The sequence below is a fragment of the Scyliorhinus canicula genome, chromosome 14 (assembly GCF_902713615.1).
Source record: "Scyliorhinus canicula chromosome 14, sScyCan1.1, whole genome shotgun sequence".
Taxonomy (NCBI): domain Eukaryota; kingdom Metazoa; phylum Chordata; class Chondrichthyes; order Carcharhiniformes; family Scyliorhinidae; genus Scyliorhinus; species Scyliorhinus canicula.
In genome coordinates, this window is record NC_052159.1 from 158,374,297 (window position 1) to 158,391,913 (window position 17,617).

Here is a 17,617-nt window from a genome sequence, read left to right on the forward strand (position 1 = left end):
CTAACCTGTTCCAACTTCACCCTCATCACCCGGTAAGTAAAAAACATGGACTTTGTCATTCTAGGCAGATCAAACACATCCAGGAACTGAACTAATGCAATACTCGGGTCGCATTCTCAAAAACCCCGTGGAATAGAGTACAAAAGGGCGAACAAACAGACAAACGGAAATGTTAGCGTCATGACAGAAATGAGTTCGGCCGCACTGGTCAGTTAGCAACCTTTCACTGTCTTCTTGGCTTCTGAAGCTAATCCTATTTTTTATGCCCTTTCCTATTCATTCAGCATCGATCTAACAACTTTTGTTGTTGTTGAATGTTTTAGTTTTGATTGGCACTTGTGACAAAGCATTTCATGTACCACTAACTCCATCCTGGCTCCCTGACTCCTGACCTCTGTGCCAGAAAGCCTTGAGGTTGAGTTCCACACCAGCCTGACCGAACGAGTGCTGCACTGTCAGAGGGTCAGTACTGAGGGAGTGCTGCACTGTCAGAGGGTCAGTGCTGAGGGAGTGCCGCACTGTCAGAGGGTCAGTACTGAAGGAGTGCCGCACTGTCAGAGGGTCAGTGCTGAGGGAGTGCCGCACTGTCAGAGGGTCAGTACTGAAGGAGTGCCGCACTGTCAGAGGGTCAGTACTGAGGGAGTGCTGCACTGTCAGAGGGTCAGTGCTGAGGGAGTGCCGCACTGTCAGAGGGTCAGTACTGAGGGAGTGCCGCACTGTCAGAGGGTCAGTACTGAGGGAGTGCCGCACTGTCAGAGGGTCAGTACTGAGGGAGTGCCGCACTGTCAGAGGGTCAGTACTGAGGGAGTGCTGCACTGTCAGAGGGTCAGTACTGAGGGAGTGCTGCACTGTCAGAGGGTCAATACTGAGGGAGTGCTGCACTGTCAGAGGGTCAGTGCTGAGGGAGTGCTGCACTGTCAGAGGGTCAGTGCTGAGGGAGTGCTGCACTGTCAGAGGGTCAGTACTGAGGGAGTGCCGCACTGTCAGAGGGTCAGTACTGAGGGAGTGCCGCACTGTCAGAGGGTCAGTACTGAGGGAGTGCTGCACTGTCAGAGGGTCAGTACTGAGGGAATGCTGCACTGTCAGAGGGTCAGTACTGAGGGAGTGCTGCACTGTCAGAGGGTCAGTACTGAGGGAGTGCCGCACTGTCAGAGGGTCAGTACTGAGGGAGTGCCGCACTGTCAGAGGGTCAGTACTGAGGGAGTGCTGCACTGTCAGAGGGTCAGTACTGAGGGAGTGCTGCACTGTCAGAGGGTCAGTACTGAGGGAATGCTGCACTGTCAGAGGGTCAGTACTGAGGGAGTGCTGCACTGTCAGAGGGTCAGTACTGAGGGAGTGCCGCACTGTCAGAGGGTCAGTACTGAGGGAGTGCTGCACTGTCAGAGGGTCAGTACTGAGGGAGTGCTGCACTGTCAGAGGGTCGGTACTGAGGGAGTGCCGCACTGTCAGAGGGTCAGTACTGAGGGAGTGCCGCACTGTCAGAGGGTCAGTACTGAGGGAGTGCCGCACTGTCAGAGGGTCAGTACTGAGGGATTGCCGCACTGTCAGAGGGTCAGTACTGAGGGAGTGCTGCACTGTCAGAGGGTCAGTACTGAGGGAGCGCTGCACTGTGTCCTGTTCTGATCACCCATTGGCTGTAAATCTGCATGTCATGACATCGCTGGTGCTCCCTCTAGTGGTTACTTAGTTGTAGTGTATTTACATTAACCCCTTGTGTATTTACAGTGATGCACATCACTACAATCAGGGTAGTCATTATCCTACAATATATCTTTGCTGCTGCTCTTTCAACATCAAGCGTGCACGATGGGCATAGGGCTTGGGTCCTATTTATGGGATTTTTGAATTACTGCTCCGGCTTCTGCCTCTTGGAAATTGGAAATATTGATCCATTCTTAATGATTTCTTCTTTTCCTCTAGGACCCATTAACAGCACGAACTCTGACCTTGGTATCCAAGACCATCCAGACTTTGGGCAGCTTATCCAAATCTAAGTCTGTAAGTTCCCTGATTTGCTCTCACTGTACTCTACTCAAACTGGACCGTATGTAACTGTACAAGATCCTCTACTGGGCAATTAACCAAACCCATGTTCACAATAGGATGTGTGTTTGGTGGGTGTGTAAGTCAGTGGAGGGGATATGATGGTGTACTGGTTATGCAACTGGACTCTGAAAATACCCCGGTCTCAGTAAATGTGACCACAAAGCTGCCCGGTGCCTGTAAAACATAAATGGCTCATTGTTGTGGGGGTCCTCTACAAACTAATTATATAGACTCAGGTACAGGTCACGAATGTTTATTCAAGCATGCAGGGAGAGTACTGTCCTCGAGATCCCCAATACAGGACTAAAGTTTCACCTGATTTATACATTGTTGGTCATATCCACAGAACATTGTTTAAATTCCAATCTTGTCTACATACAAACATTACACTCCTAGCTAGATACTATCTGTCTTCTCCTTATCCTACACAGACACTGAAGTTAATCTGTTTTATTTTACCTCCTGTCCCTGGAACAGTAAACAAAGTAGGTTCCCAAGGCCTTACTGGGAGCTCTGCTGACATCGGGTGTATAAGGTTCACCAGCTCTGTAAGCATTTAGCGAGCATGTGTTCTTTACTTTAATTCCAAAGCGTTAGCTCTAACCCTCATTTAATAAATTCATTTAATTTCCCCGAACATTCACTAATTTTCTTTAGGGAAGGATACCTGGTACGCTTACCCACCCTGGGCCTCTGGGGTGGGAGTCACCACTGGTTGCTAGTCTCACCCTCTCCAATTCTTTTTCGATATGAAACGGGATGGACGATATCTTGGACCCTGCGGAACTTGCCCCCACGGGGCTGCTGGTAGGCCAGGCGGTCAGACGCCAGAGAACGCTGCGGACCAGCATCTACAGAGGCTGGAGGTGGCAGCCCCTGTGCAGGGCACTGCCCCACACCCTAAGGACCCCGCTGCCCATCCGGCCAGAGAGGGACCCAGAGAAGGAGGCCTGCGATGGCGCTGGGTGTACAGGCATCGCTGGTCTATCGAACAGAAGGCAGACAGCGCGTTCCGCAGGAGGCTCCGCCTCAACAAGGGGATAGCACGGTACCTGTGCCATGGCCTTGCGGATTTGGAACCACGTGGAGGAGGAGGAGGACACCTGCCCCCAGTGGCCATGAAGGTTACTGCAGCCCTGAACATCTGAACCTCAGGATCATTCCCGGTCTCGAGCGGGGACTTCTGCAGCTTCTCACAAGTTACAGCCCACATGTTTATCCGGGAAGTCACAGATGGCCTGTTTGCCCGGGTAATGAACAAATGAACTTTGACCTGGACAAGATGCCTGGGTAACAGGTTTCTCCACCATTGCCGGGATGCCCCAGATCCAAGGACTGATAGACGACATGGACCTTGCATCCACCGGGCCATCCGGGAGTGCCCTACGTCAACAGGAAGGGGTTCCACTCCCTGAACATACTGCCTTGTCGGTCATTCCCCCTCCCACCCCCTTCACTGTCACCCCCATCCCGCTGGGTTACCACCCTCCCAGGGTCTGTGTAACATCTCCCCAGGGTGATGGGACTGTATCGGCACCGTCAGCGGGTCACTGTCGAGGGCGGAGGGGTGATGATATCCCACCGGAGCACCTGGAGGAAACCCACGCAGACACGGGGAGAACGTGCAGACTCCTCACAGACAGTGACCCAAGCCGGGAATCGAACCTGGGACCCTGGCGCTGTGAAGCCACAGTACCAACCACTTGCGCTACCGTGCTGCTTAAAAAAAGCAAGACACAAAGAATACACGTGTGTCCCCAACTGTCGCACTCTCCCGATAGTGTCTCCCCACCCCTCCCAGACCCTCCGCCCATCCTTCTCCCCGTCATCCTCAACGAGCTTAGCCTTCCGCTGCTTCTAGGTGTGTCCCCAGGATGCAGAACGGAGGTGGAGGCAGCTGGCTGCTACCAGGTCCCGTGGCCTTCGATATCCCTGGCGGGCGCCCTGTGAGTGACCTGGGGCCAGAGGGACCCGGCCCACTTGACGGCGGCACATGCCCCACCCTGGCACCCTGTTCCGGGTGCTGACTGCGAGACGCAGCTTCGTCAGGGGGACGGAACTCGGGGGACTGGGTGGACCCAGGTTGACACCCACCGCCCCCTCCTCCCGGTCAGTGGCCTTAGGGCTCTGGGGTTCACCTCGGGATGGAGGGTTACTGGAGTGAGCCTTGGCTGCCCCTGTGGCATCTGGCTCTGCCACCCTGGCGGCTCCCCAATGTCTGCACCATGGTATCGGCGCCCTCGGCGATCGGTGCTCTGGAGCGTCTCAGCCATGCCCCCCTGCAAATGGGTGAAGTCCCCCAGCGAGTTGGACATTCTGCCGAGACCCTCAGCCATGGCTATCATCGACTGCACGACGCCTTGGACACCTTCACTCATGGTGCCGATGTCGTGCACCAGGCTCCACACTGCGGTCGCCACCCTGCCAGCGTTGGCCTCGGTGCCACTCATTGCCGGTGACACCCCCTGCGGCCGTGGGCTCTGGGATTCTTCCAATCAGCTGTGAATCTGCTGGAGTGTTGCTGACCACCCATCTCTGAACGTCCCGGCCGCTCTCTGTCGTCTCCATCAGCTGCGGGTAACCCTGTTCCAGAGGCTCAGCATCAGGCTGGGACCCAGCTGGGTCCTGGGATTCTGCAGCCCTCTGACTGCTGTCTGGCCTGGGGCGGGGGTTCCTGTCTCCTCCTGATGTACATCAGCAGCGGTGTGGTGTCCACTAACATGTCCCACCGAGGGGTGTGTATCTGCGCTGGGGGAGGGTGGGGGTGACCGAGGGGTGTGTATCTGCGCTGGGGGAGGGTGGGGGTGACCGAGGGGTGTGTATCTGCGCTGGGGGAGGGTGGGGGTGACCGAGGGGTGTGTATCTGCGCTGGGGGAGGGTGGGGATGACCGAGGGGTGTGTATCTGCGCTGGGGGAGGGTGGGGGTGACCGAGGGGTGTGTATCTGCGCTGGGGGAGGGTGGGGGTGACCGAGGGGTGTGTATCTGCGCTGGGGGAGGGTGGGGATGACCGAGGGGTGTGTATCTGCGCTGGGGGAGGGTGGGGATGACAGCTGGGCCGGCGCTGTTAACTGCAGGTCCTGTGGAGAATGGACATGTGGCCAGTGGGAGAGATGGGTCAGGCTGTACGGCAATAACAACTCACCCCCGTGATCTCCAGTGCCCGTTCCTGATAATCCAGCACCCCGCCGCCCATCTGAGCCCCTCCCCTCGATTGTGGGCCAACCTCTCCTGTGGGTCACAGAGGGATCATCGTTAGCCGCACACGTGGATCACCGCAGGTGTGTGGGGGTTGGGTATGGGAGGATTGGGGAGACCGGGTGGCCCGGCGGGTGGTCGGTGACCCTCTCACGACGCTGGGTTCCAGCCTCCTGATGTCGCCCCCAAGCTGACGTTCGTTGCCACTTCCTCTCAGGAGGCAATGGCTGCCCTTTGGCTGACCCTCCCAGACCCTCGGGGGAACAGGACATCCGGTCTGGCCTCGGCCGCTCCCAGGGGTCTGCCCGGGTCGTCACCCCGAACCGTGGGACTGGTCGCCTCGGCTGCGATCTGAGTGGGGCTGGCTAGCGGGGGGCTGGCTGTGCAGGGGGGCGGAGGGGAATTCGGGGGGGGGGGGGTTTAAGTGCTGCTCTCCCTTGTTAGCGGGGGCTGGCGATTGCGGTCCCGGCGAATCAGCCGGTGGGACCATGATTTGCGGCGAGAAGTCCGTGGGGCCTCGTTACTGGTCCGCTGAACGTTTTATTGCGGTGACGGCCTTGCTGAGCTGACTGTCTGGAAGCTCGCGGATATTCCCGCTCCAACCACACTTTCCTCCGTTAAATCACACCCATTGTTTGTGATAAAAAGACAATAAACATCCTGTAGTAAATCTGCTGAATGATTTCTTAACAGCACCTAAAGCTGACAGGTTAATTAATTATCTGATAGGGAAAGCCCAATTTCCTGGTATTGGGAAAGGCTGTTCAGAAAAGTGCACGTGTTTATATTGCAACAAGACTTTTGCGAGAGCCACAAAGAATCCAGGACGAGTTGAAGGATAGAAAGAAATAACATTGATTTACAATAACATATATATATTTATATACGACAGCAGCAGCAACTTCCCTTGCTGCTCACTCCTCTCTAGCCGGTTCCAAACTGGTCAGCTCTATTTATGCAGGGAATCTGCTGATGATTTCTCCGCCCCCTCATTGGGGAAGCTCATACTCCCAAAGGATTGTGGGATTGCCATTAGTCCCCAACCAATGGTAAGCAGGCAGGTTATAACAAAGACAAAGGGTTATGTGACTGCAGGGCCGTTTGAGAAAGAGTCTGTACGGTTCCCCCTCAGCAACTCCCATGGTAATTAGGGATATGTTAATGAAAACTTCAATCCCAATTCTTTAAAGATAATTTACTTTTTTAAATTTTATCTGTAGGCAAGCTTCAAAGAATCCTACATGGCCGCTTTCTACGACCACTTTAATGAACAGAAATACACAGAAGCTGTAAGAAATGTAAGTATCTTTCGTTGGCGAGAATTCCCTCGTTTTCCCCATATGGTGGGAAAAGAAAGAGTTCGTCGGGACACTAAAGACTTTCTGGATAAGATGTTAAGTCGAGGCCCTCAGAGGAACATGGAGGATCCGATTCTGCTATTTCAGAGAGTTCAAGGATCTTCACTGCCGTGCCCCAATCAATATTTGCCTTCGGCCAAGCGATTCCCTGGTCATCTATCTCATTGCTGCCTGGGATCTTCCTTGGTGCAGATTGGCTACAACGTTTCCTACATTATAACAGTCACTACACTTTCAAAAGTACTTCATTGGCCGCAAAATGCGTTGAGAGTGGAAGGAGCTATATAACTGCAAATCTTTCTTTTTACTCAATTCACACATTCACCCAAATGGTGAAAGGGGGGGTAATCCTTTCCAGCAGTGAGCAGCTGTTTTTAGTTGGAGTGCTGGAGATGGTTTGTGTGTATAATTAGGCTTTGTGTTTTGGGATGATGTACTGATTTGCGATTGGGATTTGAGTTTGTGATTGTCCTTAAGTTTTCGGGAGGTTGGGTTGAGGGTTTGGGTTCACGTTTGGGATTGAGTTTGTTGTTAGACGTTTAGCTGCTGTTGTATAAAGAGTCAACGGTTCTGCTCCTTTTCACAAACACCTTTAATTTACTTTAACAGACTCTGCACAAAACTCTATCATCACATCACCTGACACAAAGGTCACCTGCAGCCCCTTTACATATCAGTGCCAATTGTTATTAGATACTCAACATAAATGAGACAACTAATTGGAATGTCTCTTAACCCATTACTTAACATGTGTTTCCTGCAGAAGGCAGAATCCAGGCTGGATCTCATCAACCTGCCTTTGGCCTGCGACTGCCCCAGACCTTCTCTCAGCGATTATAAACAAGAATGGTCAGCCATTGAAAACACAGCCTCTGTCTGTCAGCATTGGTAACTTTATCCTGTGCTCCCTGCTGAATTGACCACAATGCTGTGGGTTAATTTTAAAGCCGTTTTTAATGGTGAACCTTCCTTCTTAAATCAAGGAAAAGACAGAAGGTAGTCATGACCATGGCCTAAGGGGGAAGATCAATGGGTTTCTCTACGGCTGGTGCAACAGGTTAAATAATGGAACAGAAAGAGGGTTGTGGGGACTTTACATAAACAGCCACAAGTCATTTAATGCTGTGCATTTGTTTTGGATTAAGTTCCTAGATTTAATCTCTTCATCTGGAAGGAAGGATCACAAGAGCATTGAACAGCCCATCGTATTAAAGGAAGGGTGAGTTCCTGCATTGTCACGTACTCGTATACAACACGTTTATCACTCTTCATGTCATCCACTCAAGTTTAAATTCTTTTTTAAAAAATAAATTTACAGTACCCAATTAATTTTTTTCAAATTAAGGGGCAATTTAGCGTGGCCAAACCACTCACCCTGCGCATCTTTGGGTTGCGGGGGCGAGACCCACGCAGACACGGGGAGAATGTGCAAACTCCACACGGACAGTGACCCAGGGCCGGGATCGAACCTGGGACCTCGGCGCCGTGAGACAGCAGTGATAACCACTGCGCCGCCGTGCTGCCCTCCTTGAGTTTTAATTCTTGTGCCGTCATCACCATCGTGGGTAGTTAGGTTTTTGAAGGACCTGTCAATTTTGATATCAAAGGAAGACATTGATGTTTGCACTGAGTGCTGAATTTGGGTGCATTTGAGTGCTATAGTGAAAGTTTGGTGACTGATGGAGTGCTGAATTTGGGTGCATTTGAGTGCTATAGTGAGAGTTTGGTGACTGAGGGAGTGCTGAATTTGGGTGCATTTGAGTGCTCTAGTGAGAGTTTGGTGACTGAGGGGGTGCTGAATTTGGGTGCATTTGAGTGCTATAGTGAGAATTTGGTGACTGAGGGAGTTCGGTGAGGAGGGAGTAAGGTGCCCCTTTCATTTCATTTCCTACATTTCCTCAAAGAGCGTGAAGGGAGCCGGGAGTTTACAGAGAGTGCAGCTGACTGGGTGCAGAGTCGGCGGGTGGAGTTCTAGTTGGTCCACAGGGCAGCTATATTCTGTAAGGTAAGAGGGGATGGAGGCTAGGGCAGTTGCATGCTCCTCCTGTAGGATGTGGGTGGTGAGGGATACCACCGGTGTCACCACTGACTATACCTGCGGGAAGTGCACCCAACTCCAGCTCCTCCGAGACCGTGTTAGGGAACTGGAGCTGGAGCTGGATGAACTTCGGATCATCCGGGAGGCAGAGGGGGTAATAGAGAAGCTTTACACTGAGGTAGCCACATCCAAGGTACAGGACAAGAGTAGCTGAGTTACAGTCAGGGGAAAGAAAACGAACGGGCAGACAGTGCAGGGATCCTTCGTGGCCGTTCCCCTTCAAAACAAGTATACCGTTTTGGATGCTGTTGGGGGGGATGACCTACCGGGGGAAGGCCCCAGTGGCCAGGTCTCTGGCACTGAGTCTGGCTCTGTGGCTCAGAAGGGAAGGGGGATGAATAGAAAAGCAATAGTGATAGGAGACTCAATGGTTAAGGGAATAGATAGGAGATTCTTTGGCGCGAGCGAGACTCCCGGAAGGTAAGTTGCCTCCCGGATGCCAGGGCCAGGGATGTCTCCCATCGAGCCTACAGGATTCTTAAGGGGAAGGGTGAGCAACCAGAAGTCGTGGTGCACATCGGAACCAACAACACAGCTGAGAAAAGGGATGAGGATCTAAAAAGTGATTTTAGGGAGTTAGGTTGGAAGTTAAATAGCAGGACAAGCAGAGTAGTGATCTCAGGATTGATACCGGTGCCACATTCAAGTGAGGCAAGGAACAGAGAGTGAGTGCAGCTGAACACGTGGCTACAGGGCTGGTGCAGGAGGGAAGGCTTCAGATATGTGGATCATTGGGATCATTATCGAAACATTAAAAATTATGAAGGGAATAGATAGGATAGATGCGGGCAGGTTGTTTCCACTGGGGGTTGAAAGCAGAACTAGGGGGCATAGCCTCAAAATAAGGGGAAGTAGATTTAGGACTGAGTTTAGGAGGAACTTCTTCACCCAAAGGGTTGTGAATCTATGGAATTCCTTGCCCAGTGAAGCAGTTGAGGCTCCTTCATTTAATGTTTTTAAGGTAAAGATGGATAGTTTTTTGAAGAATAAAGGGATTAAGGGTTATGGTGTTCGGGCCGGAAAGTGGAGCTGAGTCCACAAAAGATCAGCCATGATCTCATTGAATGGCGGAGCAGGCTCGAGGGGCCAGATGGCCTACTCCTGCTCCTAGTTCTTATGTTCTCATGTTCTTATATCTTCTGGGGAAGGTGGGGCCTATACATGAAGGACGGATTGCACCTAAACAGGAAGGGCACCAATATCCTGGCTGGGAGGTTTGCTGGAGCTCTTCGGGAGGGTTTAAAATAGTTTGGCGGGGGATGGGAACCAGAGCTATGGATCAGAGGGTAGGGTAGCTGTTGAACAGGCAGAAATAGTATCCAGCAAGTCTGTGAGGAAGGATAGACAGTTGATACGACAAAGTTGCACTCAGTGGAATGGGTTAAAGTGTGTCTGTTTCAATGCAGGGAGTGTCAGGAATAAGGGAGATGAACTTTGAGCATGGATCAGTACTTGGAACTACGATGTTGTGGCCATTACAGAGACATGGATTTCACAGGGGCAGGAATGGTTGTTAGATCTTCCGGGGTTTAGATGTTTTCAGAAGAATAGGGAGGGAGGTAAAAGAGGAGGGGGAGTGGCACTGTTAATCAGGGAGTGCACCACAGCTGCAGAAAGGAGGTAGTTGAGGAGGGTTTGTCTACTGAGTCAGTATGGGTGGAAGTCAGAAACAAGAAAGGAGCAGTCACTTTATTGGGAGTTTTCTATAGACCCCTCCCAATAGCAGCAGAGAGATGTAGATTGGGCGGCAGATCTTGGAACGGTGCAGAAGTAACAGAGTTGTTGTCATGGGTAACTTCAACTTCCCTAATATTGACTGGAACCTCCTTAGTGCAAATGGTTTGGATGGGGCAGATTTTGTCAGGTGTGTACAGGAAGGATTCCTGACTCAATATGTAGATAGGCCGACTAGGGGGGAGGCCATATTGGACTTTGTGCTTGGCACTGAACCAGGCCAGGTGTCAGATGTCTCGGTGGGAGAGCATTTCAGTGACAGTGACCACAACTCCTTGACCTTTACTATAGTCATGGAGAGGGATAGGAACAGGCAGTACGGGAAGGTATTTAATTGGGGGAGGGGAAATGATACTGCTATTAGACAGGAGCTGAGGAGCATAAAGTGGGAACAATTGTTCTTGGGGAAATGCACAACTGTAATTGGGGATTGTTTAAGGAGCACTTGCTGCGAGTGCTGAATTATTTTGTCCCACTGAGACGAGGAAGGAATGGTAAGGTGAAGGAGCCTTGGATGACAAGAAAAGTGGAGCTTCTAGTCAAGAGGAAGAAGGAAGCTTACATAAGGTTGAGGAATCAAGGATCTGACTTGGCTCTAAGGGTTACAAGGTAGCCAGGAAGGAACTCAAAAATGGACTGAGGAGAGCTAGAGGAGGGCATGAAAAAGCGCTGGCGGGAAGGATTAGGGAAAACCCCAAGGCGTTCTACCGTTCTACACTTATGTTAGAAATAAGAGGATGATCAGAGTGAGAGTAGGGCCGATCAGGGACAGTAGAGAGAACTTGTGTCTAGAGTCTGAAGAGATGGGGGAGGCCCTAAATGATTATTTTGCTTCAGTATTCACAAGAGAGAGGGACCTTGTTGCTCATGAGAACAGTGTGAACCAGGTTAATAGACTCAAACAGGTTGATATTAAGAAGGAGGATGTGCTGGAAATTTTGAAAAGTATCAGGATAGATAAGTCCCCTGGGCCTGACGGGATATACCCAAGGTTACTACGGGAAGCAAGAAAGGAGATTGCTGCGCCGTTGGCGATGATTTTTGCATCCTCACTCTCCACTGGAGTAGTACTGGATGATTGGAGGGAGGTGAATGTTGTTCCCCTGTTCAAGAAAGGGAATAGGGAAATCCCTGGGAATTACAGACCCATCAATCTTACGTCTGTGGTGAGCAAAATATTGGAAAGGATTCTGAGAGATAGGTTTTATGATTATTTAGAAAAACATAGTTTGATTAAAGTTAATCAGCATGGCTTTGTGAGGGGCAGGTCATGCCTCACAAGCCTCATTAAATTCTTTCAGGATGTGACGAGACACATTGATGAAGGTCGGGCAGTGGATGGGGTGTATATGGATTTCAGTAAGGCATTTGATAAGGTTCCCCATGGTAGGCTCGTTCAGAAAGTTAGGGTGCATGGGATACAAGGAAATTTGGCTGTCTGGATACAGAATTGGCTGGCCAAAAGAAGACAGTGAGTGGTAGTGGATGGAAAGTATTCCACCTGGAGGTCGGTGACCAATGGTGTCCCGCAAGGATCTATTCTGGGACCTCTGCTCTTTGTGGTTTTTATAAATGACTTGGATGAGGAAGTGGAAGGGTGGGTTAGTAAGTTTGCCGATGACACAAAGGTCGGTGGAGTTGTAGATAGTGTTGAGGGTTGTTGCAGGTTACACCAGGACATTGACAGGATGCAGAGCTGGGCTGAGAAGTGGCAGATGGAGTTCAACCTTGATAAATGTGAAGTGATTTGTTTTGGAAGGTCGAATTTGAATGCTGAATACAGGGTTAAAGGCAGGATTCTTGGAAGTGTGGAGGAACAGAGGATCTTGGGGTCCACGTACATAGATCCCTCAAAGTTGCCACCCAGGTTGATCGGGTTGTTAAGAAGGCGTATGGTATATTGGCTTTCATTAACAGGGGGATTGAGTTTAAGAGCTGTGAGGTTTTGCTGCAGCTTTATAAAACTCTAGTTAGACCACACTTGGAATATTGTGTCCAGTTCTGGTCGCCTCATTATAGGAAGGATGTGGATGCTTTGGTGAGGGTACAGAGGAGATTCACCAGGATGCTGCCTGGACTGGAGGGCATGTCTTATGAAGAAAGATTGAGGGAGCTAGGGCTTTTCTCACTGGAGCGTAGAAGGCAGAGAGGTGACTTGATAGAGGTGTACAAGGTGATGAGAGGCATGGATAGACTGGATAGCCAGAGTCTTTTCCCCAGGGTGGAAATGGCTGTCATGAGGGGACATAATTTTAAGGTGATTGGAGGAAGGTATATGGGAGATGTCAGAGGTCGGTTCTTTACACGGAGAGTGGTGGGTGTGTGGAATGCACTGCCAGCAGAGGTGGTGGAGCCAGAGTCATTAGGGACATTTAAGCGACTCTTAGACAGGCACATGGACAGCAGTAAATTGAAGGGGTGTAGGTTAGGTTGATCTTAGATTAGGATAAACGGTCGGTACAACACCGTGGGCTGAAGGGCCTGCACTGTGCTGTACTGTTGTATGTTCTATGTCTAGTGTTTAAATACAAAAGAAAACTAGAATACTGTGTCATGCATAATTGATTCCCGGACTGTGGGCAAGGCTAATTTACTGCCCATCCCTGGTTGCCCCGGGGAGGTGGTGGTCAGACACCTTCTTGGCACAATTACGGCAAGTTAATAGTCAGCCGCATTGATGTGGGGCGGGAGTCACACACAGGCACAGATCGGGTGAGGGGGGTAGGTTTTCTTCCCTAAAGGGACATTCTTGAGCGACGTGGGTTTTTAGGATAATTCAACAGATTCATCGTCACTTTCACTCAGACCAGTGTCCTATTTCAGGATGATTTTAACTTGAACTGCCCCGGGTGGGATTTGAACACACACTCCCTGGGCTATTTGAACAGTAACTGAGCCATTGTACTCTCCGACCCTGCTTTATTGGGGCAGACATAGGGTCACATTTTTGATGCTGTAATATGCATAGAGAAAACTGACAAGATTTTCAGAAGCTGAAGTTTGAAAGTCCTCCTCACAGCTCACCTGATTTATCATTCATTAAAATGAACGGTTGTGAATATTGCTGGAAAGAGAGATGTTGCTGAAGTTTTCCATCTCCCAGTCATCAGGACAAATGCAAGAATACCAAATTTCAAATGACCACAACAATTGATACTGCAGGGGAGAGGAGGTGCTGATTGGTTGGCAAGTTGACTCTGATTGGCTGAGGCGTTGCCATGGAGTCTGCAAAGGGGAGTGATAGACTTCTCGATTAATCAAAAAAACACATAGCTTGAACTTATTCCATGGCAATGCCTCGATCAGCCAAACAATCAACATCTTTTTCTTCTGTAGTAAAGATTGTCGTGTATTACCAATTGATAATGAATGGATTGCTACCTGATGGGACAGCACAATGACCTGGTGCCTCCAGACCGTGTCAGCAGTGACGATTTGTAAGATGCAACCCATCCCAAGTCCATGTACAAAAGTGGGCTCACAAAATAAGCCAGAATATTCCTGGATCAGAGAATTCACAGAACTGTTGAGGTGCAGAAGGAGGCCATTTGGCCCAGTATGCCTGCCCTGCTGTCCCACTGCCACTCGCTGCCTTCCCCTTGACACCACTGAGAGCGGTAAACAAATACAGGGCGGGTTTCCATGTCCTGCCAGCCAGCCAATGGGGTTTCCCATTGTGGGCAGCTCCACGCAGTCGGGAAATCCCCGGGGGGGGGGGGGGGGGGGGCGAAGCCGACGGAACGGAGAATCCCGGCAGCGGAGAATGAAATTCAAGTTTAAACAGCATTATCTGAGGGGGTTAGGTGAAGGATTGTGGAATCTGACAACACAAAAGCAGCCACCATGCCTCTACTGGTTATCTGGAAAGGATATCCAATTAGTCTGTCTGTCCCCTGTTCTTGCATCTATTTCTCTGTAAATGTTTCATTTTTTTCAAGTATTATATCTATCCAGTTCCCTTTTGAAAGTTATTATTGAATCTGCCCTTTCCGGCAGCACCTTCCAGATCACAACACACTGTGTTAAAAAATATTCTCCTCAAATTCCACCTGATTGTGTTACATTATCTTAAACCTGTGTTCCGTGGTTTCTGACCTTCTGCCACGAGAAACAGTTTCTCCTCAGTTACTCTCTCACAACCCCTCAGAATTCGGGGTGGCGCAGTGGCTAGCCCTGCTGCCTCACAGTGCCGAGGACCCGGGTTCGATCCTGGCTCTGGGTCACTCCCTGTGTCTACGTGGGTCTCACCCCCACAACCCAAAAGATGTGCAGGGTCGGTGGATTGGCCACGCTAAATTGCCCCTTAATTGGAAAAAAGTAATTGGATACTCTAAATTTATAATAAATAAATAAATAACCCTCATAATTTGGAACGCTTCTGTTAAATCTTCCTATATTTTCATCTTGTTTCCAGCCTGTTCTCGGGTTATCTGAAAGTTACACTATTTCCATTGTTCAACCACGTTCCTCTGTCCGATTAATTTCTGCTCACATTTACTCATATCCAAGTGCATATTGAGTTAACGTTCACTCTGTTCCTCTTCTAAAATATGTTGGCACACTTGCTGAGTATTTCTGACATCCTCTGTTCCTGTTATATACTGAGTTTGACTGTCCCATGTTCTGTGTAGCTGATAATGAATTTCAGGAAAATGTCAATATTTAACTGAGGTCAACTGGACAGCAGTGACAGGAGTCAAAGTGAGCGATGGTATTGACAAATCAACCGTTTTCATAAATACAAGTGAAGCCAAGAGTTTGGAATGTGGTTTCAAAAAGAGAGAAATAAAACTAACTAAAATAAGCGAGGATGCAACTAATGACCTGTCCCTGCACATTATTCAAGTTTATTATCAAAGGCATCCAGAGGGTTGGACTGTGCTCGGGATAGAATGAGGCCATTCAGCCCCTTGAGCCCTGTTCTGCCATTCAATGAGATCACAGGTGATCTGTGACCTAACTCCATGTACCCTTCATCATTTCCCTTAATAACGTTGGTAAAAGGGCAGCATGGTGACGCAGTGGGTTAGCCCTGTGGCCTCACGGCGCTGAGGTCCCAGGTTCGATCCCGGCTCTGGGTCACTGTCCGTGTGGAACCTTGCACATTCTCCCCGTGTCTGCGTGGGTTTCACCCCCACAACCCAAAGATGTGCAGGGCAGGTGGATTGGCCACGCTAAATTGCCCCTTAATTGGAAAAAATGAATTGGGTGCTCTAAATTTATATTTAAAAAAATAATGTTGGTAAACAAAACTCTCTCAATCTCAGTTTTAAAGCTACTTTGGAAGAGAATTCTGAACTTCCACCACCCTTTGCATGTAACCATTCTTCCTAATTTCACTCCGGAAAGGTTTGGTTGCCTAGTTCTCCTCATCTTAAATGGGTGCCCCCTTATTTTTAAATAATGACCCCCCCCCCCCCCCCGGTTCTAAATTCCCCCACAAGGGGAAACATCCTCTCCACATCCACCCTGTCGAGTCTCCTCGGAGTCTTTCACGTTTCGAGGATGACCTGCAGGTTAATTTGTAAAGCCTGTTAGATTAAAGGTCTGGAAATTGAAGCTTGACCTTCACTTCCACCGTTAGCAGCTCAGAATCCTGCTGTTCTGTGGCATTGAGTAAACTGGCAATTAGGCAGTAAGTGAAGTCACAGATTGTGGAAATCCCAGCCTCTGCGTTCCCCAAAGGTTGTGCTATATTGGTGATCAGCGTATACCTGATGGTGACGTTAGCCTCACTTACCCGACCAAACCCTAACAGAAGGTGCCAAGCATGCAGACTTCTTTCTCAAACTGCAGAGCATTCAGGGTACAACTTTTTTTTTAAAGTCATTGATGGGAGGTGGCTGCAGCTGCCAAGGTCAGCATTTATTACTCAACCCTAAAGGTGGGGTAGAACCGTCTTCTTGAACAGCTGCAGTCCCTGTGGTGTAGGTGCACCCCCGGCGCTGTTAGGGAGGGAGTTCCAGGATTTTGACCCAGTGGCGATGAAGGAATCGTTTATACAACACAGCATACGGAATTCCAGAAATATTCGCAACGCCCTGTTCCGATCTGTTGGCAAATTCTGAGATGGAGTTAATATTGGTGATAAAGTGGCCTGTGTTTAAACTTTAGAAAGAGATTGGTCGATTCTCCGCCCCATTCTGTGTCCTGGTGTAGCAGATACAGTGATGTAAATGGCAGATTAGCCAATCAGAAAGAATCCTGACCCCCGTTCTGTTATTACCTCATGACTGAGAGTAACAGGAGACTTGGTTCACAGAATGATCACACTGACTCTGCATGTTCAGTAAGGAGGTCTGTGAGCATTGTCCCAGAGTTAATCAACCCGGTTTGAACAGACGGCTGTTTCTGCCTCGTCCAGAACTAGTTGTATTTATACATATTTGTAAAATGATCAATTTTAACGAAAGAGTGAAACATTTGGGATTTATTCGTGATGAGGATAGCAACATTGAATAATTAGGGACAGTTGGTTTTACTTTATACAATTTAAATAAATAATCACACCAAGGGCAGCACATGGCACAGTGGCTAGCACTGCTGTCTATGATGCTGAGGACCCGGGTTCGATCCCGGCTCTGGGTCACTGCCCGTGTGGGGTTTGCACATTCTCCCCGTGTCTGTGTGGGTCTCACCCCCACAACCCAAAGATGTGCAGGGTAGGTGGTTTGGCCATGCTAAATTGCCCCTTAATTGGAAACAAAATAATTAGGTACTCTAAATTTCTTTTTTGAAATAATCATATCAAGGCTGTGGATTTAATTACTTTCCAAGATTGAATATCGCTGAAAATAGAGATGTTTTGCTGAAGCTTTTTGCTTTATACTCGACAGCATCAATCAGCATCTTTTCTCCTGTGATACAAATTCTTGTGATTGTTTGAAATTTGGTATTCTTGTGTTTGTCTTGATGTGTGCGAGATGCAAAGCAATATGTCATTCCAAGACAGGGATTTTTATAAAATCTTACTTTGAAAAGCTTTGGTCTCTCTCCCAGCATGTCTATTTCAGAGAGCTTCCAGGTTGACGGTGAAAGTTTTCTCTCAGTTGTCTTCAAAGGCTTTGAAGTGCTTTATTCACATTATATTTCATGCCCACATTAACCTTTACAAGCCTCTGGGATTGCTGAGATGCTTAAAAACTTTGAACTGCATTATTTACATTCAATTTCCTGGTCCATTAA

At 49.2% G+C, this 17,617-nt stretch overlaps 1 protein-coding gene across 1 annotated transcript in view; it reads left to right on the plus strand.

Moving 5' to 3' along the window:
- Positions 1-17,617, plus strand: part of LOC119977422 (ras GTPase-activating protein 3-like) — a 38,513-nt gene that overhangs the window by 10,114 nt on the left and 10,782 nt on the right. The window contains exons 4-7 of the mRNA XM_038818306.1: positions 1-32; positions 1,921-1,998; positions 6,463-6,540; positions 7,746-7,819. The exon at positions 1-32 is cut by the window's left edge and continues 75 nt beyond it. Coding sequence (XP_038674234.1) covers positions 1-32; positions 1,921-1,998; positions 6,463-6,540; positions 7,746-7,819 — 262 coding nt within the window. The remainder of the gene's footprint in view (positions 33-1,920; positions 1,999-6,462; positions 6,541-7,745; positions 7,820-17,617) is intronic.